The following is a 22,440-nucleotide window of genomic DNA, read 5'->3' on the forward strand; positions in this document are numbered from 1 at the left end:
GCCACGATCAGCCGGTGTTCTAGATGGACATCCATTTACCGACTGTACACTGCATACGTCCGCTATCCGAAACCCCATCCGAGACGCATTAGACTCCACCCTACAAATCTCTGGAACATTGGAAATGCGGCCGATGCTATAATGCCGGCTATACCTATCACTGAACACATTCATGCTGTGAACAGTGTGCCGATGTCACTGGAGGGAAGCACTCGCGGCACCGGGGGGCCTGCCGAGCTCAGCACAGCTCTTGAACAAAACTACATGGTCGGCCCGGTGTATGGCGCGAGTAAAGTGTGTGGAAGAAGGCATCACGGATTAACAAGGGGCGTAGATTTAGGCGCAAGTGAAGCATTTGGTTGCGCATCTCCGAACAATCTCCTTCGGGGCTTACACATCGAACCAGATGCTATATCGCATCAAAGCGCACGATCGAACTACCAACGTACGCCGAGTATCAACGAAGACATCGGAGAGATCCATTACCGAACCGAAACAAGGACCATATATGTGTGTACCTATCTCGACTGCAACAAAACATTCGGACGCATCTACGACCTTCGTCGCCATTATCGGGGCAGCCTTCGGCGGGGTAATTATCCTGCTGATACCTGGTTCACTTGTCGAATGCCCGGTTGTCGACGAAATGTGGAGGGTTTTCCAAGGAAGGACAAGCGGGATGACCATGAGAGAAGAGCGCACAGAGGGATCCGTATCTGAGCGTTCTGGATTCATCGAATAGCGATCCTTGACCGTGATCGTCGTGGGCAGGTTGCTTTGAGGGTGCACCTTTTCATTCAGTGAGGTAACATGAGGGACATTTCGGAAAAAACACGACTTCATCAGCTACTTATTTTTGAAGCCTGCGACATGGGGGGCACACTGGTGGAGACTGGCGTGTTTGACGAAGTGAGGTATGAACAACACATGTCAGGAGTTACAGAGAGGTTGGATATCATTATCTTAGATTTGCTTTGGAGCGTATTTCGTCCTCTCATTCGTTTCGTAAGAAATTATTCGGTGGCTTCTACTAAGGTTCCGTTTCCTTTGCACGGACGACTTCATGATAAGCCGGCGGCACTTCGCTAGCACTGCTGTCTGGCCTGCGCACCACGGCCGGCACCTGCTGTAGCGGAACACTTCGTGGTGCAGGATCTCTATGCTCCGGTGCGACTGGCGTTACAGCGGCCGAGGGTCTGTAAGGGTTCTTGTAGTTCTTCCTCCTTGTCCACAGCCAAATGATCAATCCCATAAGTACTGATGCCGCAGCCAGAACGCCGACCACAACGCCGACAATCAAATTAGTATTACTCCGACTATCGCCTTGCGTCAGTGATCCTAGAGATGGCTCGGGAGGAGGAGATGGCGACACCTGGGGCGATGGACGCGATACAGTAACGCCGGTCGGATTAGTCGTGTTAAAAACTTTGGGCTGGACGGCTTGCTGCTCGAGCACAGGAAATGGTACCGAGTAATCGTCAAAGACGGACGGGTTCTCCGAATTTGGGAGGGCGAGGATGCAGAGACCGCATGCCTCCTTTGGGAGGCTGGAGTATTGGCCAAGCTCCGGTAGCACCAGATACAGGCTGGTAAAGGGACCGTTCTTCTTAGTGTAATATTGGATATTGTTGGCCTCAGTGTCTGTTTGATGTTAGATTCGAAGCGACATTCGGGCGCGGGCCCTGCGCCAGCGTGCGTACGAACAATTAGAGCACGCATTCTCAATGCTGCCGAGGTTGGCTCCTCTCACGTCGCGCCCTCTCCTGCACAGAATGCAATTCAATCCATAGGATCTGATATCTGTATCCGTAAATGCACCATCGATACTGTCTCCCACGCTGACAACAGCGTCCTTCTCACCCCAGCCTTCGTCTTGAAATCCAGAGCCTACACGTTCTTGCAACGTAAGGTTATGTACAGCAGCGAGTAGTAGCAAGTATACTCCCTTATCTTCAGTGCTGTTGTCGGATAGCTCGTGCTCGGCATTGAAGGCGTTCACAAAGGTCGTATTGAGCGCTGGCGGAAACAACCACGATGTGTTCGGTGTCATCCTGTTCCGGATCGCTTCCGGCTCATCCGTTATATCGTACGAGTTGACAGCGACTGTAGTGGTCGCAGTAGCATCGTAAGTTAGCTGGACATGTCGCAGGCGACGAGCGATGCTTTCGCGCGCGTGAGCGCGGTGAACGTATCTTAGCTAGTGAGGGGAAGCGAAGAACTTGTAGGATGCACATCGTATCCGTATTAATGAGATGATCGAGAACCATGGGGATTTGTATCCCGGTCTCGCTTATCATCCAGCTGCTATTTTGGGCCAGTATAACGTCGAGAGAAAAGGGAACTTGCCTAAAGTTGGGCTAGCGGGAAATGGTGGGGGCGGCTTGAAAAAACAAACTTTGCCTGGCAGCGAAGAGACTAAGAAATCAATAATGGCATTGGACCAGATGCCTCGGCACGGCTTCGCGTTTGCCGGAGGGGATGCAGTGCTGGAGAGGTGGAAGAACGTTCACATTTGAGATGCTGCGGTGATGCCTGCACGCGGTCTGAACCTTACGCCAAGAAGACATATGATTCCTTATCGCGAGCCGTTTCTTGGTCTGCCGTGCCGTTCGGCATTGCTTGGAATGTTTGCTTGGAATGTTTGCTTGGAATGTGCAAGTTATGCCTTGTTGATGTGATAGGTCCGGAAGTGACAACCTCACCGCAGTGAGGGTGTTGTGAGGGTGTGTAAGGTGTATAGAGGCTTCAAATACAGAGGCCAGTCATTGTTGCTTGTGATGCGCAGGCCATTCACCAGTCTTGCGTCAGACAATTGATTCGAAGGGGGACGAAGTTTACTCCGGTCCGCGCTGGAAGAACAGGTGCACTGGAAGGCTTCATAACGTCTGGCGGGTGATTGTACGGCTTAGCATAATTTTTTTCATTCAGAAGCACTTGCATTGATCGTGAAGACGAAAATTGTATTGTGTACGAACACGAGTGGTCTTCCCGAGGTCCATTCGGAGACATTGGATGAACCCTGCGCACGTGCCATCACGCTAAGATCGATCGCGTACCATGCGCTTGCGGGATCAACAAACAAACACCACCAATTCTTATTGCGCAACTACCCACCAAGTTTCCTTAGGCACTTGCGGCCTTGCAAATGCAGCATGGCGCGTACACATTCTTCCTACACAGCGAGTCCTACGCGATGGCGGTCTCCACAACGCAGCCCGCGACGCGACACCTCGGAAGGCGGATCGCAGTATGAGATGGACCTGGACGCACTGGGCCTCAATTCAACGTTCGAGTCGACTGAACTAGACGACAAACACCAGCCGAAAGTGGATGTGGTCGAAACCAGTGATATCGAAGGCCCGGAGGATTTCACAATGAATATGACTTATTGGATGACAGCCGACCTTCCGCTGGCGCAACAGATACGATCGCGAAAAGAGGCACATGCGAACATCGCGGAGAGACACGATCAGGCGCAGGCAGAAGGCGACAATGTGAGGGAGGAAATTCCACGAGGCAGCGAATCTGAGGCAGAACCGCACCCTGCGTCAACCACAACGCGCGTTAATGGCACCACCAAAAGCCGCTCTAGCAGCAAAGCACCATCCGAAGCGTCCATGGAGAATGAGGAGAAGGTCAGAAGCTACCTCAGTGCACTGCCGGATTCAGATCTTGGAGGCAATGTACTCACGTCAACCCCTCTCCGGATCCCTAGGCAGAGCATGCTCCAAGTTCCAAGCCCTTCGCCCGCAAGGGCGCGGTCGTTGCAACCTACCGTTGAAGATTATGACACTCCGCGAAAACCGACTCAAGAAACGGTCATCCACCGCCCTCCCGAACGCATCGCCGAACTCGAACAAGAGTCGTTACAACAACAAGTCGCAGATTTGCAATCGCGCCTGCAAGCACAAGAAGATGCCTCCAGGAAACGGATAACGGAGCTTGAGACGTTGCTATCGTATACGCGTTCCGATCTAGATACCGCACGATCAGGGACCTACAAGCAGAAAGAGCAGATCGAGAGATTGCAGGAAGACAACAGTCGGTTTCAACAGGAAGCCGAAGAGTCTCGTGCGTCTGTCGATGGCCAGCTAAAGGCGCAGGAAGAGGGGTTCAATAAGAAGTTGAAGGAGTTTGGCGAAGAGCTGCGGTTGCAACATCATGCCAGACTCCAGAGCCAACGACAGGAATTTGAACGACAACTGCGGTCGTTGGAAGAGGCGAAGCGCACAGTGGACACAGACGTGGCCTCCAGTGGAGAAGTCATGGCGCTTGTGAAGCATGAGTTGAGCCAGCTGCGAGACTCGCATGAACGGGAACTGCGTGAGCTGCAAGATTCACACGAACAAGAGCTGCAAGACTTGAAAAAGGCTGATCAGTCGGTTGAACAAGGCGATACATTGATTCAAGCTACAGAGGTAGTCGACTTGCAGCAAAAGTTCGCTGCTTTGCAAAAGCGCGCAAGCGCACTGCAGGCCGATCTTGAAAGAGCCGCAGCAGACACTCAATCGGCTCGCGAAGAAGCACTTGCGAGCCGTGCACTCCACGCATCCTCGGAAGGAGCCATTCAATCTCAGAAGATGCGCGCGTCGGAGCTTCAGTCTCGCGTCGATCACTTGGAGTCGGAGATGGCCTCTGCTCAAGAGAAACTCGCGTACAAGGATCAGCAGCTTGAAGACAAGCAAAGATTGGAGTCCCAACTTCAGTCCTTACGCCAAGAGCTTGATGACGCCCAAAGCAGACAGTTAGCAAATGAGACGGATTCCCTAGATGCTCATCTGGAGTCGCGGCTTCTGTCCGTGCGTAGCCAGCTCGAGTCTGCTCGCAATGATGTCAGAGCGAAGAATCAGGAAGTCTTGAAGCAATTCGAGGAATATGAGCGGCTTGAACACCGACTGAACACGGCCCAGGGGCGCATAGAAAGCCTCGAAACAACGGTCTCCTCACTACGACAGCAGCTTGCCGAAGCACATCGAGAAACTGCTAAGACTCGCACTGATGCTGAACAATTAGAGGGCTTGCTAGAAGACGCGAATGAGCGTCTCCAGGATGCACGCGCCGAAGCCAATCGGCGTGTTGCCGATGTAGAGAAGAGACTGGTCAAGTTCAGGGACACGAAAGTGGAATTGGAGAGCAGTCTGGAGCAGTTGCAAAAAGAGCATGACGACCTGAAAGACGACATGGAGATGCAGGTGGAAGCCGTACGCGATAAAGCCGAAGATGCTGTCCGTAAGGCCGGCGCTCTACTCGAACAAGAACGCACAGAGAAAAGGAGAGCTACAAAGGAACTCAAGAAGACGACCCAGCAGCTCGAGCAGCTCCGTGCCGCAGCCGCGCGCAAGTCTGAAGAAGACGACGCTTCAGACGAGGAAAGCTCGATGCTACCCTCTATGCATAACGATCCTAAGGACGCCGAGATGGAGAGTCTACGCCTCCTCGTCCGCAAGCAAGCTTCCACCCTCAAGACCCTCAAATCAGAAATCTCGTCCCTCCGCAAAGAAACAACACGCCTCAAGACGCTGCAAACGGACTCTCAAACTGAGACTATCACCGACCTCCAATGTCAGATCGAGACTCTCCGTCGCGAAAACGAAGTACTGAAGACGGATGCAGAGACCCGTGAGCAAGACTTCATAGCTATTAACAAAGCCATGGACGATCGACTCGCGGCTATGCTCAGCAAGGCTATGAAAGAGCGTGCAAAGACGGTAGTCAGCAAGCGCGACGGACAGTGGGCGGAGAAGATGCAGGGCGAGAGGGACTTCATGGGCAAGGTGTTGATGCGGGAGTGGGGCAGGCAGGAAGTTGGGATTGCAAAGGAGGGCGAGAAGCAGGGGTACCGGTACAAGTTTGTTCAGAGATCCTGAGCGGTGTTCATATTTGGTTTGCATATGCGTGGCGTTACTTGATTTTGGCGCTGGTACGGCTGGGTATGGAACTCCTAAGCTGCAGGCGCAGCTGGCTCTTGTGCGATCTGACGATATGACCTCACGAAATTCCATCTGCTGCGGACTGTGTCCGCCCCCTCCACTGTGTATCAATCATGATCATGACCCCATTCTCTTCATTCTTCTAGTCACATGCTATCCCCGCTCATGTTCATCCACCCGATCACCACTAACGCCATGCCATATCATCTATCCTTTCCTTGACACTCAAAGCAGCCCCTTCCTTGCCAGCTCAATCTTCTTCAGCGTCTCCCCCTCCTTGTACCCGCCCTTACTCGCACACATCGCAATACCCTCTCCCAACTCGACTTTATCCTCGGTGCTGGGCCACGCGCATGGACAATGGTGCGGGAAGTGTACGCAGGAGAGCGTGCCGGGGCAGAGGTACTTGTCGCAGTGTGCTGGAATCCGCATTAGCCATGATTTCCACGAGCAAAGACGAGAGGGAAGGAGGAGTGGAATGGTGGATAACATGACAATGGAGGGTTAAGATAATGAAGAGGAGTGGGGGAGAAGGGGGAGACATACCGTTCTCATACTGCGCCTGGTACCAGCTCGAGTCGCTGCGAACATTCTGCTGCTGCTGCTGTTGCTGCTGCTGCTGGCCGCCGAACATCTGGTCGAAGAAACCAAATTGCGCGGTTGCATTTCCGATGAACATGGCCACGAAGACCAGAACGAGGGCTCGGAGCTCCATGGCGAAGAATTTGCGCGAGGCGGGCGCGAGGTGCGAACACTTGCGGGACTCGAGATGATGCTGTCGTGGAGCTTAGCCCGTCACGTGCTGATAGCTTCCCGTGGACCGTGCCAAGATTTCGCGGTCGTGCAGCTAATTTTTTGCCGGTTCGCCAAAAGGGCAGAAGTTGACTTCGAAGCTTGCACGCAGAAGACGCACCCTACACCTCACGACTACGCCCGTCTCAAATCCGCCAAGTAAGTGCGCTGCGCACTCGTCGCTGAACTGCCCAAGAAAGAAAGAAGAGGGGAACGGGGAGGCACGACGTGTAGACTGGAGAGCAGTCGCTAACCATCGCGATTGCAGGATGCATCTTATGTACACTCTCGACGCCCAGGGCAAGCGCGTCTACACGCTGAAGAAGGTCGCCGAGGGCCGCATTACGAGCTCTGCTCATCCGGCGAGGTTCTCCCCCGATGATACGTACTCGAGGTACGCATACCTGCCCGACGCACGCGCGATCGCGAAGCTTGGACAATCTTGAAGAAAGATCAATGCTAATGCGACACAGGCACCGCGTGACTATCAAGAAGAGGTACAACCTGCTGCCGTTCCAGGCCGGTGGCGCTGCGAGTACGTTGTCACAAAAAGAAGTGTGTTGAAGAAGGGAGGCTAACAGTGCGCAGGCAAGAAGATCGCCGAGAAGTACTAGGATGCGCAATTCGATTTGATTCGGTTCATTGTTGAACTAGCGGTCCGATATTTCATAGGGATACCACGATGGGCGTTTACGGAGTCTAAAAGGAGGCATTGTGTGGATTGATCGCAAATGGCATGTTTTTGAGGCTACGAGCTGGAGAAGTGTGGCTACAGGCAGAGAAGAATATCGATGCGCTTGCAATGAAGGCACCATGCAATTTATCTTATATCTCAAGAGTGACTGGCTTGTGAGGTTTCCGCACGGTTTACACACGGTTGAAGAGGTCTGCATTATTGTATATGTGTTGCCAAGATGGGGAAAGCGCTGTGCTAAAGGCGGTGCTGAAGCGTGGACGACGTTTAACCTTTCAAGCATAGAGTTTGGCGGGCCGTGGTCAATCCTTTACCGCACACTAAACGAAACCAAGTCTAGCGGGATGAACGTGTATCGAGACGTGGTACGAAGACGGAGGACATTCCCGTTGTAGCTGCTGAGTCGGCTCGTAGCCGTTTGAAGAGTAACTAGCCAGGTCATACCAATGTGGGTGAGTGGTTCTGGGGTGGATTCACTCCGCCGAGATATCCGTGGACATGTTATGCACTAGCCGCCGGTCCGACGTTGGTCCCTCGAAGGACGTATACGTGCTGTGCTGTGAGACGCTGTCAGTGGTCGTTACTATGGTTCTAAAGCAGCACAGGCCCGAGTGTTGCTCTCCTCGACCAGTCTCGAGAATTACCGTGACAGCACGATATCACGAATGGACAGCAATTATGCTCTCTATCCGCCGCTGCCGTGAAACCATCGTTGTGATCGGTCTCGCGAGATGCCCTTGGTGTTGCAGTGAAGGACCAGAAGACAGGCTTGCAGATTGGATGAAAGTCGTAGGGGCCTCATGCTCGCCAACTTTGATCCATCCGGCTCTACTTCCGAGCCACACAGGAACAGTGGACACGCTGATGAGCTGGCGAGGCCAAGGGTTCCAGCGTGATGGTGATAGATGGCCCACCCACCCTGCTGCAATGCTGCAATGTTCTGCGTGCATGGTGCAAGCTTAATTGATTGCTCTGCATCGGGGTCCATAGTGCGTGGGGGTGCGTCATGCTTGGGCTCGTAAAGGGTGGCATGTCACCATCGTCATGGTACCATGAGAGTGCTCGGAGGCATCGCATCGGCGCAGGACGGAGAATAGCGATGGCATTGGTAAGCTCGTCACCGTGCTGCGTGACGATCTGGGGAAGCTTCGGCACGTCATCCCTCGTGAGCCAGTGAGGATGATGGTCGTGGGAGCACCGTGGGACACGGGACGGCGCGTGGGTGGTTATGCGGGGTAAGCCAGCCGTGGCCGTCGTCACAGGCGGAGGATCCCGACCACCCCGTCCCATCACCGTCGACGTTGCGTCTCGGAGGGGCTTTCTTGCGAGCTTCGTCGTGCTCCATTCCTGCGCCGCGTCAGTGCGTCGTGGAGAGGGTAGGCGTTGGCGCTGGGCACACGGCGGTTAGTTGCGCAATGAGGCGGGAAGGAAGACGGAGCGACAGGCCCCAAAGGACCCATGGCCTGCAACTTCAACCTCTTCTTGGGGACATGTAATGCACGGGCGACTGTTCTCTTGGGTGCGGCGGCAGTGTCGGTTGTCCATAGTCGTCTGCACGGGCAGGTGATCAGACGGTGAATACAGCGGGACAGAGATCCGATATCAGCCCTATGAACATCCGAGGTATCGAGGACAAGGGCACGCCAGTAGATGGGGACACATGTCGAAACCTGCTTGCCTCTCGTCAGGTACCTTCAGGCACATGCCCATCGCCGCGGGAATGAGGTCACCGTCGAGGTACGAAGGCAGGCGTGACTGGGAACGCACGGGCGCTTCTGCAGAGTGCAGCTGCATCGCTTTGTGAAGGATGCGTGGCCCATGAACAAAGACCCTCGGCCGCGGCATCGTGTATCCTGGCCAGCTTGCAGGGCCCCTCTCTCTATGCCTTCTCCACTCCTCGGGGCCGTATTGTCGCCCGTATCGTCTGGCGTTCCAGCAAGACGGCACGCTGTTGAGGAAAATTTTCGGCGACGCGGCTATCTTCCTTGAGTCAACCATTCCCAGGGCCTATCTTCAGCTTTTACTGCTAGCTCCACCTTAGCACGATCAAGTGTTGATAAACCGCTAAGAGCCCGTACGTCAGCTCTTCCTTCGTTCTGCATGCCCGCACTCTGGCTGTGGACTAGTCTTCCGTATACCTCTATAGTGGTCAGCATCCGCTGCACGCGCAGCTAGCCTTCACCCGCACCTTTCCTCGACAATATATTCTTCACCCCACGCCTCGGACGGCGCAGGAAACCCATCAGGGTCCGTTGCGGCTACGTACGCGAACAACTACCCTAGCCCGCTGGCTAATTGCGGCATCCCGACCTGCATCTGCAACCTATCCCGGAAGCACGTCGCTAACAATCTGGGCCAGTCCCAGGTCTCTACGGCGGCTCCTGCGGCCAAACCTTCGTGGACCTATCGTCGTGACACTCTGCTCCACGTCCTAGATTGCCGCTACACTGGTACCATTAAAAGCCAACTGTAACGGCGCCCGCTCATTTCACTTCTGACGTTACACCTTCTCCCGGAAAAGAGCCTTAAACCTTCCAGTAGCTGGGAATGAACTTCAAAAAGAGTACTTACCGCTGGCCTGTTGGACAAGGTCCGTAAAAAAGCAACACCAATTCACGCCACGCTAACTTTCACAGAGCACATCAACCGCTAAGCATCGTACCTGTGCTCCATTTCCCCGCATTCTGAGCTTTACCGCCATCTTACCTATCACGACCTTGACCTGAGGCATATTGCTTCTTCGGGCCTGCAAGTCAGCTACGCTTGCTTATTCCCACGTTCCACCAGCCTTCTCGAGTCTCGTCAGCCCTGCCAGACTCGGATCTGTTGCATTGCAGCAGCGCACCTGCAGGAACTGTTGCCCACGAGCACGAGACCGCTCGTCATCGGGCCCGCTATTCTTATCTTCCCGTGTTGCACGTAATGGAGTCGTCTCTGACTCTGCTGAGTGCGCACATACAATTTCTGGTATGTTCCCTTCCGTCACTCGTCATGTGGCCAATGATGCATTACGCATTGGCATTTTCGTGTCATCTACTTGGCTTGATTGTGGTTGGTCGTCCTGCGCGCGGCGTTCCGTGAGGCCCTTTTTGTATCCGTCGTCCGGCACGAACATCTCTGCCTAGTCAAGACTTACTAACATCATGCTCACTTTCAAGGATACCCAGCTGGCACTCATACACATCCCATTGCATCTTTACTCGACCTTTCTCCAAAGTATTCTTCGGGTCCTACTTCCCAATGAGTCCTCCGACGGTCAATCAAATTTCAATGGCAATGGCGCTGTGCAGCCTCCTCCAGCCTGGCCTTACGAACATCCCTTCGTGAATATCTCCATAACACCAATTGAGTGTTCGGTGGTCTGTTCTAGAAAACTTGCAAACGAACTCTTCCTCCCCGCACTCGATCGGCTCGATGCGAAATCAAGAGATCAGGTTTCGATCACCTCCGAAGACTATGTGGTCATGCAAGTCGACGGCGAGGGTCTCGATGCAGGCCAACGTGTCCTCGAGCTGACAAGTCCGCTTGCTTTGGCTGGAATGTAAGTCTACAGAGCTTGCTTCTTAGTTATCATAACTGACTGTAGCAAGCTCTATCTTCTTCATCACGACCTACTTCTCCGATTACATACTGGTACCAATACGCTACCGAACTCCGGTCGTACAAGCGCTAGAGGAACGAGGTTTTATATTTGAAGACCAAACGTCCTCCTACGTCAACCCCAGTCACCCCAGTCACCACAGCCGCAAACATTCCTCGCCTGAGTCCTTCGAAGTCCGACCGCCAGGCACTCCACCACCAGCGACGGTATCGGAGTTGCAGACACGGACATTTTCTACTCTCAAGCGCCGCAACATCATCCCGACCGTGGACTCAAGTTTACGTCTGGTGCATTGCGCCGGCCGCAGAGATAGTGCAAACGGCATGAACGAAGGTCGCAATCGCAGCAGTATGACCAACGCAGCAGATGACGCACTCCACCTCGGTCTCATCAAGTGCCTTATATCACCGCCCTATCCCAAATTCCTCTCTCTGACACTCACCGACACCGAGCCCGCCTCGCTCCTCCTCGATCACTCGCTTTCACAGAACTTCGCCCCAGATATCTTGTTGGGCTCCAAGGATGACTTCTTGATTCCCATAACGCTCGACCTCCGCGATCTTCCAATGGAGAGCACTGGCATTATCTGCGGAGTCGCTGGGCGTCTCGTTGGAGGCACGACGGCCCAGCTGCGAAGTCCGGTTGAGATGAGCTATCTGAGTACTGCACGTGCGGGTACCGTCATGGTCGCTGAAGACGAGCTGGAGCGCGCATTGGGCGCTCTGCGCGGCGCGGAGAACGGGCTGTCTACGCCTGACTAGCCGTATTTTGCGTGGGAGTGGAATACGATCGGTCTCTCTTGCCTTAGCAAGTCATCTGCTCCCGTTGTTCGCTTACGGAAGGATGGCTTCACACCGATCAGCCATGGCCGTTGGATCAGAGTGGGGTGCATGAGGCGACTGATTCCTCGTTCCATCGACGATGTGATATCGCGTACATGCGGCTTTTCATCTGCAGAAGTCCACGCTTACGCGGCATGTTGTTGTCATGTTCAGCGCTATGCATCAGCCGCGAGCCTGGAACTCCACGACGTCGAAAATCGCTCGTCCCGATATCCCGATATCCCGCACATGCAAAAATAAACTCAAAAGTCCATGTCTTTTTCCTTACGCCTCATTATGTACGACACGATTTCATGCATGCGCAAACTTTCCTGTTCGGCTTTCAGTTACCGCTCTTGGATAGTCGCCGATGCGACTAGTGGCTTCTTCCGCGGTCGACGAACGGTTCGCCGCTATCTTGAAGTAATTCCCTGTGTCACGCCTATGTGTGTCAAAATTATTTTCGGTTACAGCATATTTGTGCGCAATTTTGGCCATGTGCGCTATCTTTCGATCTCTTCTCTTGTACAATAGCGAGGCATTGAAAGGTTGCATTGCGCATCACATCAGCTGTTGAATTATTGAGTAGTTTCATGTAGCTGCATTTGCAAAGATCTTCAAATCGAATTCGGTCGTTTACTAAGTCTGTCTTTTGTAGCATGGCTGCCTTCGGTGGCACCAAGACGTCTCTGCGTAATATTTTATGGCAAAGTCCGAAATCACTGTGGTTGATACCATCGCAGGAAACGGAACAGTGTTGCATGTCTTGATATACACCACATCCTACCACCCACTACCTACTAATCCCTCCGCCCCCTTTCTAAACCTCCTCGCCATCTCCCTCGCCCATATGCACCCAGTACGCCCACCAAAGCAGCTCCACAATGAGCGGCAAATTCACCACCCAATACATCTAGAACAACCTTCTGCCTGGTAGGAACATAACGCTCATGCTTAGCAGACTGGCTGTTTGTGAATCTCAACATCATATGTATTGTTGTTGTCGGTGAACTTGAGGACCCTGGCGCGTGATGAGTATCCAACAGGGTGTTGAGAGGCTTGAGACTGGGATGCTGCTGACACGCGTTCTGTATGTTCTGCAGGTAGAAGGTGTCGGCTCCTTGCCAGTCGGCAAGAGGGGCCATGCTGTTCCCGTCTCTGGTGGTAGTGACTGCGATGACGCACTAGAGCCTAGATGTCATAGCTAATGCGGAGCGAAGGATTAGACTCTCAAACAACCAATGCGTGGGAACAACCACACGTCATATATAGCGGCATCCCCGTTTAACTACGAAGAGGTTACAAAGTGTGCACCTTGGGGCGAGTGCTGTTTGTGAGGCTTCCCGCTCACAATCTTCGAGACGGTGGAGGGCCCGTACCGTTAAATCCACACCCGGGATGACCCTCACATGTACTCAGGGTATGGATGTACCGGATCTTACCTCCCTCAACCCTGAACGCGTGGCTATCCGGCGACGGATTAGGATCATCGCGATCTAGCCCTGGGAACCCGAGATAGATCACCACTACACCATTCACCTGATCAACCACATACCTCCTATCGACCACATTGATCGTACTCGGAAGCCCCAAATCACACGTATTCGCCGTAAGATTCCTTGTTCCAGTGTACGCGCCGCCCTCCAGCCTAGCACAGGGCGTCCCCCAAGGCACGCTTACATTCTCATTCGCAAAACGGTTGAAGTACGCATCACCAGCCGCCTGTATGACCTCGCGCTTGTCCCTCTTGTCCTGTGGGATCTCGCTCCAGTCTTCTTGGTCGTCCCAGTACTGGAAGCTGTTAGCGAGCTAGCTATTACTGAGCGACAACCGCGGAGGCAGACCTTATACCCCGTCGCATTGAAAGCCCAATCTCCCTGGTCTGTGACCAGCGTTTCAATCTTCGTCAAATACAGGCCGTCTGCTTCGAACCTTGTTCCGATGACGTACGGGTGTGTAGGGTCCATGACGAGGTATTGCGTGAAAGCGGTGCAGAGGACGTCGTCGTAGAAACTACGGTGACTGGTGATATTGAGCGGTTTGCTTAGGATGCCGTTGTTGATTGACGTTGGCTTGAATTGCTCGGTGTAGGTGAGGTTCGGGGCGACGGAGGGGATCTGCCATGGTTCGCCGAGGGATTGGGCGGCTAGGTAGGCGGCGGTCATGTCGTTGAGGAAGGTGCGGTCGCATGGTGTCCCGGATGCGCGTGTGGTGGCTGCGAAAGCCAGAGCGAGAAGGGTTGGTAGCATTGTTTGAAGTGCTTATATGCGCAGTGAAAAGTGTTTTCGTGCTATTCTCATCAAGAACCTGTTGTTCGCATCGACATTGATATCAGATGCCGCCACCTAGAGAATGATGTGGGGAGATGTCCTTGTTATTACCAGCTGTGCAGGCCATGATTCAAGGGACGGCAACTTGTGCATTCACGGACGTGCCTTTCTCCACAGCGGTCAAAGTTACATCCCGAACATGATATGCATAGATGAAACTAGACCTATAATATCGTTCATTGGTCGATATTTGCTGCTCCCCACACGCGGCTATGGCGAGTAATATGTGTGGTCTTTATCCGAAGCACATTGCTCGACGGTTCATCCGTTCAACTCCACAATACCAGGCGTGAATCATACACCCAAGGTCAATAGATCTCGAAATCCACCTCCTTGAGCTTTGGGGTCTAGCATGTCGAATGCTTTGCCGTATGTCTAGCGCTGAAGGTATGTTGGGCCATTGAACGCATAGTGATTGTCGGCTTCACGCAGAATTAATCTGAAGAGAACACAAACTGCGCTGCCTTTTGAAGAGTAAGTCTTGCCAGGCCATTCTATCTATCCTTGGTAGGATACACGCGTTGGCACACCGATGTCATGCGAAGGAACACTGTTGAACGTATGACCGAGCTCTTCCGTGTTGTGGTAGTCTCCATGACACTTCAGAGTTTGGTGACCGCGACCACCATGCCTTATTTAACGATATAGTAGGGCGAGCTTCAATGTCGGTATCGATCCGCATGTAGTGCGCCAGAGAAAGGACAGGGACGAAACTGGTAGGCGAAGGGTCGTCACTCACATCATCAACGGAGCCAAGAAACGCAGAAGTTGCACAGTCACTTTGGGTTTAGCGTCAGTTTTGCACATAGTTCCGGAGTTTACAATTGTACCTTTCATGCCTATTCCGGTTGATACTTGCATCTTGCTTGGCTTCGATTGGCTCTCGAATACCCTTTTTTGGTCCGAAGACGCCATGACGGATGTGGTGTTCCGTTGCTCCCTATTCCTCACGCTCGATGTTCGGCGTTAACGACGTAGCACAAAGGCCCCCAACCGAAAAGTATGTATAAAACATGGTTGTCTATTACGATACCGCAGCACCACGAACATCTTGAGTTCAATCTAAAGCCATGGCGTCTATAGCGAAGACTATAGTTCTCATCACCGGTGGTACGGACCCCTTCCATATCACCCCTACCTGCACTTACTGACCAAAACCTAGCGAACAGCGGCATCGGCTTCGAGCTCGCCGCCCAACTCCTCCAGAAGGGCACATATCACGTACTCGTTGGCTCTCGTTCTACTCAAAAAGGCACAGCCGCTCTCAAAGACCTCCAGTCGCGCGACTACCCCGGTACTGCGGAGTTGCTGCCCCTTGACGTGACTGACGACAGCACCATCAGCGAAGCAGCTTCCACGGTGGAGAAAACGCATGGGAAGCTCGATATTCTCGTCAATAATGCCGCTGTTGCGTTGCCCCCTGGTACAGATCGCGAGCAGCTCCGCCTTGCTTTTGATACCAACGCCACCGGGCCCTGGGTCCTGACCAAGACACTCTTGCCGCTATTGCAAAAGTCATCCGGCGCGCGCATCATCAACATCTCCTCCGGCATTGGAAGTATCGGACGAAAGCTCGATACCACCAGCCCGTTCCATAAGATGTCGGGAGTGCAGTACCGTGCCAGCAAGACGGCTCTGAACATGATCTCTGCGTGTCAGTATGTTGAATATGGCGACTTGGGCATCAAGGTGTCCCTATACGACCCCGGTTTTACTGTGAGCAACCTGAGTGAAAATAATAGGGCGGAAAAGGGCGCGAGGAGTGCGGAGAAGACGGTGGAGAGCCTGATGGAGGTGGTTGAGGGAAAACGAGACGCAGAGGCGCCAGCTTTCCTACACAACACTGGAAGTTACCCGTGGTGAGGAGGCGTTGATAAAGAAATGTACAAATGAATAAAGAAGAGGGTGTTCAATGAGTAAGCGGATATCATAATAGGTCGTCGGCACAGCGTCCCTGTCCTTTTGCTAGAGCCGATCCATGGATGACGCGCCATCACGTGGAAAGTGGATCCGAGGCTGTCGAGATGATCCCTGACCTAGCCCCGCGCTCCTATACTTATAATGCCGACAATTTTGCCCACTGTTGCGCTCATAATTAGAAAAAGAGATTGACTCCGTGAGCACGTGTTACTGCACAAGGTAATCTTCAATGTGATGCGGTCCGCGAACGCAACGGATCGCCGTGCAGCCGCAGCATCTCGTCACAGCCACCAAGGGTACACTGCGGAACACAAACGACGGCGCTTCGAGACAAGGATACAGAGCGCGACATACAGCTTTTAGAGCATATACGAAAGGGAACCTTGACTTTGAAGATTGTCGCCTCAGTGCCGGTGCCGGCGCACGCTTCCATCGCCAACCCTTTCGCCTCTGCTACTCGGGTGACACTACTCCGGTTGCCGACCTATAAAACCCGTAGAGACATCTCCTAGCGAAGTGTTATGTTCCGGTGAGCTTTCTTTTTCTGATGACTGAGCAAGTTTCCTCGCTACCGACGATTCGATGGGGCATTATAGGTACCATTCCTGCTTTGCAGCTCCCTGCACTACCCGCGATAGGCACTTACTACAACAGGAGCTGGAGCAATTTCCGCCGCATTCATAAAAGACATTACTCTGCAGCGAGATGATGCGCGTGCGACACATATCATCAGTGCAGTCGGCACGTCCAGCTTAGAGAAAGGCAAAGCATTTGTTCGAGACAACATACCCTCAGTGCCAACACCGCACATTTATGCTTCATACAATGAGGTGTACCAAGATGCTTCAGTGGAAGCCGTATACATCGGCACGCCACATTCATTACACAAGAAAAATTGCCTCGATGCGATCGCAGCAGGAAAGCACATCCTCTGCGAAAAAGCGTTCACAATCAATGCTCGCGAAGCCGAAGAGGTGCTCGCTGCAGCATCTGCGAAGGGTGTGTACGTCCTGGAAGCGATGTGGACGCGCTTCCACCCACTCGTTCAAGACCTTCGCAAAGCTCTCTTCACAGATAAGCTCATCGGCGACGTACGTCGCACCTTTTGCGACTTCGGCCAAGATCACAAGCTGGGATCTCTAGGACCAGAATCGAGGCTCAAGAACCTTAATCTGGGCGCGGGCAGTCTATTGACGATCGGAATCTACTCGCTGACCTGGGGCTTATTGACTCTAGACGAGCACATTGGGGCAAAAGCTTCGCGGCCCGAGATCTTGGCTGATCAGAATCTGGTCGATGGCGTAGACGTGGCTACAGCGATCATCCTTCGTTATCCTGCAAACGGTCGCCAAGGTATACTCACTTCGACTTCGGAGTTCAAGAACGGCTACGACTTCTGTCGCATCGAAGGCACAGAGGGTTATGTGCTACTCCGTGGGCCGTACGCTTCTTCCCCGAGCGAATTTTCGGTTTGGCGCAACCAAAGTGCTGGCAGCGGTGCTCATACTAGAGGACAGCAAAGCGGGTCTGTTCTTGAGAAGAAGTATGTCAATTTTGGCTTGGGATTGTACCGCGAAGCTGATGCTGTCGCACTCGACATCGCTGCTGGGAGAAGGGAGAATGACATCATGCCCCACGAGGAGACGATGCGCGTTATGCGTATGATGGACGAAATCAGGCGACAAGGAGGCGCAACATTCCCGCAGGATGGCGATGCTCAGACGGTCAATAGCAGCGTGGACTGATATCATCACCGCAACCGTGAAGCTATTAATATTTTGCTAAGAGGAACGAAGAACCAAGCATGGGGAAACAGAGGATCCGCGATGAGATTCCATCGGGTACGGACAATGGATGTGTACCATTTGGTCTCTAGCTGCAAGGCTTCTTCGGCTTGTTCGTGCTTCGCTGATTAGCCAGATCGTTTGTTCGGGATCATCAAAATCAGCCCACTTTGCGATACCGCACAGGGATGTTTCACTCTTAAGCTTATTAGGTATTACGCCTACCTTGCCAAGTGTGCGCCTTTCCAGCAGTTCGGACCGGAGTGGCACAGTATCTTGGCAAATGGTACACCTGTGTAAGGCACAGCAGCTTTATTTCCTATTCCGATTTCAGACCCATTGTTTTTACGTCACTTCTGGTACGGCGTCCGTCCCGCCTGAGAGCCTCATAAACGAACTTAGAATTGCAACTGCTACACAAACGTGGGCGGATAATCCAGTCTTTGCCCTCCTTTTTTAGAAGTCCGAAGTACGGCCTACTTCATTCTCTACCATATCAATCATTCTACAATACAATGCATTTCCTTACGCCTTTTATTTTTGCATCCAGCTTGCTGGGCTTAACAACAGCAGCTCCCAATCCAACAGGATCGCTTAGTCTTGCATCAGACAAAGAACCTTTTACCTTCGACTACACTGCACCGAAAGCCAACTCCAAGAACTGGATCGGTATCTACCACGCGACAGGAGGTGGACCAGACGATGAAAAGCAAGTCTCGGCATCTCTTAAATGGGCTTATGCACCTGATATGAAGGGCTCGCTTACCATCAAAGCTCCCGTTGGGGGCGGCAAGTTCAAAGCCTATTTCCTTGCAGATGATGGGTACAAATGGGTCGCGAAGCCCATCGAGGTGGACGCGAAGGAAACTGGAAATTCCGATGAGCTAAAGATCATGACATGGAATCTATGGTACGGCGGTACGAAAGTGAACAACTATCACGATAAGCAGGTTAAATTTCTGAGCGGGGCGGGCGTCGACGTCGTCGGACTGCAGGAAGCAACTGGCGAGCATGCGAAGCGCCTTGGAGAAGCGCTGGGCTGGAACTATCATCAAGACACCGGAGATAACAGCGTTGGAATCATCTCTCGACTACCAATCATCAAGAAACACGCCAATATCGGTCGTGGAAGCGGCGTCCAGCTTGCACTCAAAGGCGACACGTCGAAGCCGTTCAACTTCTGGTCTGTACATACAGCGGCTTATCCTTACGGACCATACAGTTTTTGCTTCGAGAACAAGACCGGCACAGAAGTTACTGCAGATGAAAACAAGGCTGGTCGGCCTAGTCAGATCAAAGAAGTAGTCGACGGAACGAAGTCGCAGCGCGAATCCAAGGACCCCTTCGTACTGGTTGGCGATTTCAACGCTCCATCGCATCTTGACTGGACCTCCGTAAATCAACCAGCCCACTGCGATAAGAGCTTCGACTGGCCCACATCCAAAATCCCAACTGATGCGGGTCTGATCGACTCCTTCCGCGCGTGGCATCCATATCCGAAAATGGTGCCTGGCAACACTTGGTCACCCATCTACCCAAAGAACGCAGATGACTGGGAGGGCCAGCCTGAGCCGCAAGACAGGATTGATTTCATCTACGGGACTAGTAAGCTTGAGGTGAAGGATTCTGAAGTTAGGATTGCTGGCACCCCGAACGCATACCCTGATTATGAGGACAACGAGTGGACAAGCGATCATCGCTCTGTTATAACTACGTACAAGATGCCATGAAGCATTACGTAGCTATCATGCAAAAATTTGGGTACAGTAGCATATTCCTGGTAATTCTCATTTCTCTGGGAATCGAGATCTCACTGAGGGTCATCGTTTGCGCAAGCGAAGTAGAGATGGTTTCTCATTCGAAAATGTAGTATACATATGTAAGACCATTATCAATCCATGAAGGATTAGCCTTGTGGCTTCGTAACGCCGAGAATGGTGATGCTAGTGAAGCGTGACTACGTGCATCGCTGATGCTCAGAAGATCAGAGAGCGTAATCTACAGATAGTAGGCATGGAAAAGAAAGGATCAGTGGTTGTACCGGACCTGAATGTCATTTTGGTGAAGATAGGAAATGTAACACAATCGAGATCTTGGAAAACTTAAGAGATGTAGAACAAGGGCGATCTCGGAGAACATGGGAGATGTAGAACAAAGGAGATGTTCGACAAGCAGCTGATGCGGTCTTCCCTCACAACGGCCTCAAAGCCCCGCTGCGTTCATTTGCCCAACTGCCGTGAATCTTTTGTCTTGCGCTCTTCCCCCAGAAAGCAATCGGCAACGCGATCATGCCACCCACAAGTTGTAACACCGTAATCTCCATGCCTACCAATAGATGGCCGTGTGCGGCAATCCAGGGTACAAGCGTAAAGCTCATGCAGAAACTCAACAAGTAGCTTCCGCCAGAAACGACAGCCAGCGCTGGAGCAGCCCATCGTGGAAAGGCTTCCGTGACCCATAGTGTGTTTCCGATAGCGAGGGAGACGTAAGAGAGGCCGTTCAGCCCATATGCAACGTAATAGACAGAGTAGTGCCATTTGTAGTGAACTGCTAGGCCGTAAAGAAGCGTACTGGTCGCGCCAGTGATGACAGGGACGATATAACCGATGAGGTAATGCTCAGCTTCGCGGACACCTTTATTGCGTTTCGATAGGAAAGTAAGCGCCTTGCACATCAAGCACCCTGCAAAGAAATAGGCGAGAAGGCTGCCGCAGCCGGAGGAGAAATTGACGAGGGTGACCTTGTACGAGGGTAGATTGTACGGAGGTGCGTCCAAAATCGTTGCGAAGGTGGCTCCGATGAACATCATGCCGGTAAAGTTGAAAGCAGACGCAATAAGCACCCAGAAAATCAAAGGATTGACGGCGCAGAAGAACATTTGTAAGTAGCAGCGACCGAAAGCTTTCCAGGATCCAGACGGGGAGCGAGCAAGGCCGAGACGATAGAGTAGCCCTCGATTCTCCGTGTCAAAGCTGGGAAGATCTCTGTAGATATCGGAGTCCGCCTCCAGATCCTCATATATGGTCAGCTTCTCAGTTGCGCTCTGCATGAGTATCATGCCATCGAAGGCTACCGTTGGTCGCTTGAAGTATGTCTCTGGGTAAAGAAAGAAGGCGAGGACCAGGGCAATGGCAGAAGGACAAGCCCATCGGAAGTAGAACAGATGCCACTCCTTCCCACCTTCGGACAAAATGGGAACTAGGCATAAGGCTCCAGTGCCGAAGAATCCGGCGATGGACCAAAGGGTTGCGATTGCCACGGGTCGCCGGTCGATGAAGGTCATGTCGACAACCATCAGGAAGGCCTATATAAGTCAGTAAGGTGCGGCGTGACGAAGTTGTATGATCTACTGACCAAGCTTAGCCCCAGGCCTTCGCCTATTCCGAGCAGACAGACACATCCCAAGATTTGGTAGAATGTCTGCGAGAATCCAGCTCCGAGAATAGCGAAGAAGTCAAGGAGCGCGGCGAGGAGGAAGACTGGACGTCTTCCAAGGGCAAGACTCAAGGGTACCCAGAGGAATGCACCGATTCCCATGAATAGTGTGGGCGCCGTTGTCAGAGTCTCTGGGGACCAGGGTACAATCATCTGCCATAACACGTAAGTATCCACTCTATCGGCCAGGATGCCTAGTGTCCATAGAAACTTACCTCGTGAGAGAAGTCAGGAATAATACCGTCCATCATCAGACTCACTGCTTGCACAGCGGTGAGTGCGGTAGCGGAGTACCAGCCTACAGCTACCATTGCAGCACACGTCTTCCACGGACTCCAGTTCAAAGGGTCATGCTGACTGTCCGACGGTATTGGTAAATTCAGCGTCTTCCCCTGGCGGGAGATGAGAAAGACGCTGCCCGAAAGATCGTAGGACTCATGCTTGCTCCTCTTAGTGTTGAAGCTTTTGTCAGACTCGGAATCGAATGCAGGATGAATCTCTGGGGAAGCCGATTCAATCTCCTCCACGTCCTCGGATGACCCTACGGGTCGTGGGGATCTTAGAGGTCGGGGCTGAGACTTTGCAAGCTCTGCTTTCTCGTCGACATATATCTCCGGACGCTCAGGAATGTCGACATCAGCAGAGCGATAGACGATGGAGGCGATGTCCATCGTGCTTAAAGAAACAATAAGGAACCAAAGAAGACAGCGGAGAAGAGTACAGAAATGGAACGTGAGACCGGAGCGGCTGGCTAGCTACCTTTTAATCCCTACGCTCCCCAGCCCAAAAACGCAATGGCCTGGTGTTCGTGCCCAGTTCGTGTGTGTGCCCAAGTCAACCAAGAGCGTCCAAGATGCATTTCGGGCAGTTAACGCTCGCCGTGGCATCCGCAGCCCCTCGGAGTCATGAAACAGATTCCAGCTGCTTGGCTTGTGAAAAAGACGTTGGGTAGCAAGGGCAAGCCTTCTGCGGAAGGGCCGGTAGGAGCATTAGTAATTCCACTAAGACACGCAGGTACATCGTGCGGCGAGGATCGCAAAGCCAGCAAACGACCTTTTACAAGAGAGATGGCCCCTGCCCCAAGATTTGCTATTCGCCTCACCATCGGATCGACGGTAGCCAATATCGGCGGC

At 52.8% G+C, this 22,440-nt stretch overlaps 9 protein-coding genes across 9 annotated transcripts; 5 read left to right on the plus strand and 4 right to left on the minus strand.

Moving 5' to 3' along the window:
* Positions 1-1,030: 1,030 nt before the first annotated feature.
* Positions 1,031-2,050, minus strand: N0V89_010338 (uncharacterized protein; the record flags this gene model as incomplete). The annotated part of the gene is made up of 2 exons (XM_056219082.1): positions 1,031-1,641; positions 1,828-2,050. 2 exons carry the CDS (start codon positions 2,048-2,050, stop codon positions 1,031-1,033), a joined length of 834 nt encoding a protein of 277 aa, XP_056066209.1.
* A 1,204-nt stretch (positions 2,051-3,254) lies between these two features.
* Positions 3,255-5,867, plus strand: N0V89_010339 (uncharacterized protein; the record flags this gene model as incomplete). Its single annotated transcript, XM_056219083.1, has 1 exon — positions 3,255-5,867. One exon carries the CDS (start codon positions 3,255-3,257, stop codon positions 5,865-5,867), a length of 2,613 nt encoding a protein of 870 aa, XP_056066210.1.
* Positions 5,868-6,155: 288 nt separating this feature from the next.
* On the minus strand, positions 6,156-6,645 carry LCL2 (Long chronological lifespan protein 2; the record flags this gene model as incomplete). Its single annotated transcript, XM_056219084.1, has 2 exons — positions 6,156-6,349; positions 6,477-6,645. 2 exons carry the CDS (start codon positions 6,643-6,645, stop codon positions 6,156-6,158), a joined length of 363 nt encoding a protein of 120 aa, XP_056066211.1.
* A 355-nt stretch (positions 6,646-7,000) lies between these two features.
* Positions 7,001-7,336, plus strand: NOP10 (snoRNP complex protein; the record flags this gene model as incomplete). The annotated part of the gene is made up of 3 exons (XM_056219085.1): positions 7,001-7,116; positions 7,196-7,257; positions 7,311-7,336. The coding sequence occupies 3 exons, from the start codon at positions 7,001-7,003 to the stop codon at positions 7,334-7,336; spliced, it is 204 nt and encodes a 67-aa protein (XP_056066212.1).
* A 3,223-nt stretch (positions 7,337-10,559) lies between these two features.
* N0V89_010342 (uncharacterized protein) lies at positions 10,560-11,778 on the plus strand (the record flags this gene model as incomplete). Its single annotated transcript, XM_056219086.1, has 2 exons — positions 10,560-10,957; positions 11,007-11,778. The coding sequence occupies 2 exons, from the start codon at positions 10,560-10,562 to the stop codon at positions 11,776-11,778; spliced, it is 1,170 nt and encodes a 389-aa protein (XP_056066213.1).
* A 1,407-nt stretch (positions 11,779-13,185) lies between these two features.
* N0V89_010343 (uncharacterized protein) lies at positions 13,186-14,003 on the minus strand (the record flags this gene model as incomplete). The annotated part of the gene is made up of 2 exons (XM_056219087.1): positions 13,186-13,629; positions 13,683-14,003. The coding sequence occupies 2 exons, from the start codon at positions 14,001-14,003 to the stop codon at positions 13,186-13,188; spliced, it is 765 nt and encodes a 254-aa protein (XP_056066214.1).
* Positions 14,004-15,238: 1,235 nt separating this feature from the next.
* N0V89_010344 (uncharacterized protein) lies at positions 15,239-17,833 on the plus strand (the record flags this gene model as incomplete). Its single annotated transcript, XM_056219088.1, has 3 exons — positions 15,239-15,278; positions 15,331-16,017; positions 16,743-17,833. 3 exons carry the CDS (start codon positions 15,239-15,241, stop codon positions 17,831-17,833), a joined length of 1,818 nt encoding a protein of 605 aa, XP_056066215.1.
* Positions 17,834-18,387: 554 nt separating this feature from the next.
* N0V89_010345 (uncharacterized protein) lies at positions 18,388-19,602 on the plus strand (the record flags this gene model as incomplete). The annotated part of the gene is made up of 1 exon (XM_056219089.1): positions 18,388-19,602. The coding sequence occupies one exon, from the start codon at positions 18,388-18,390 to the stop codon at positions 19,600-19,602; it is 1,215 nt and encodes a 404-aa protein (XP_056066216.1).
* A 461-nt stretch (positions 19,603-20,063) lies between these two features.
* On the minus strand, positions 20,064-21,978 carry N0V89_010346 (uncharacterized protein; the record flags this gene model as incomplete). The annotated part of the gene is made up of 3 exons (XM_056219090.1): positions 20,064-21,176; positions 21,227-21,460; positions 21,523-21,978. The coding sequence occupies 3 exons, from the start codon at positions 21,976-21,978 to the stop codon at positions 20,064-20,066; spliced, it is 1,803 nt and encodes a 600-aa protein (XP_056066217.1).
* Positions 21,979-22,440: the final 462 nt, after the last annotated feature.

This window comes from Didymosphaeria variabile (assembly GCF_027946475.1).
Source record: "Didymosphaeria variabile strain IMI 356815 chromosome Unknown scaffold_8, whole genome shotgun sequence".
In the NCBI taxonomy this organism is placed as follows: Eukaryota; Fungi; Ascomycota; class Dothideomycetes; order Pleosporales; family Didymosphaeriaceae; genus Didymosphaeria; species Didymosphaeria variabile.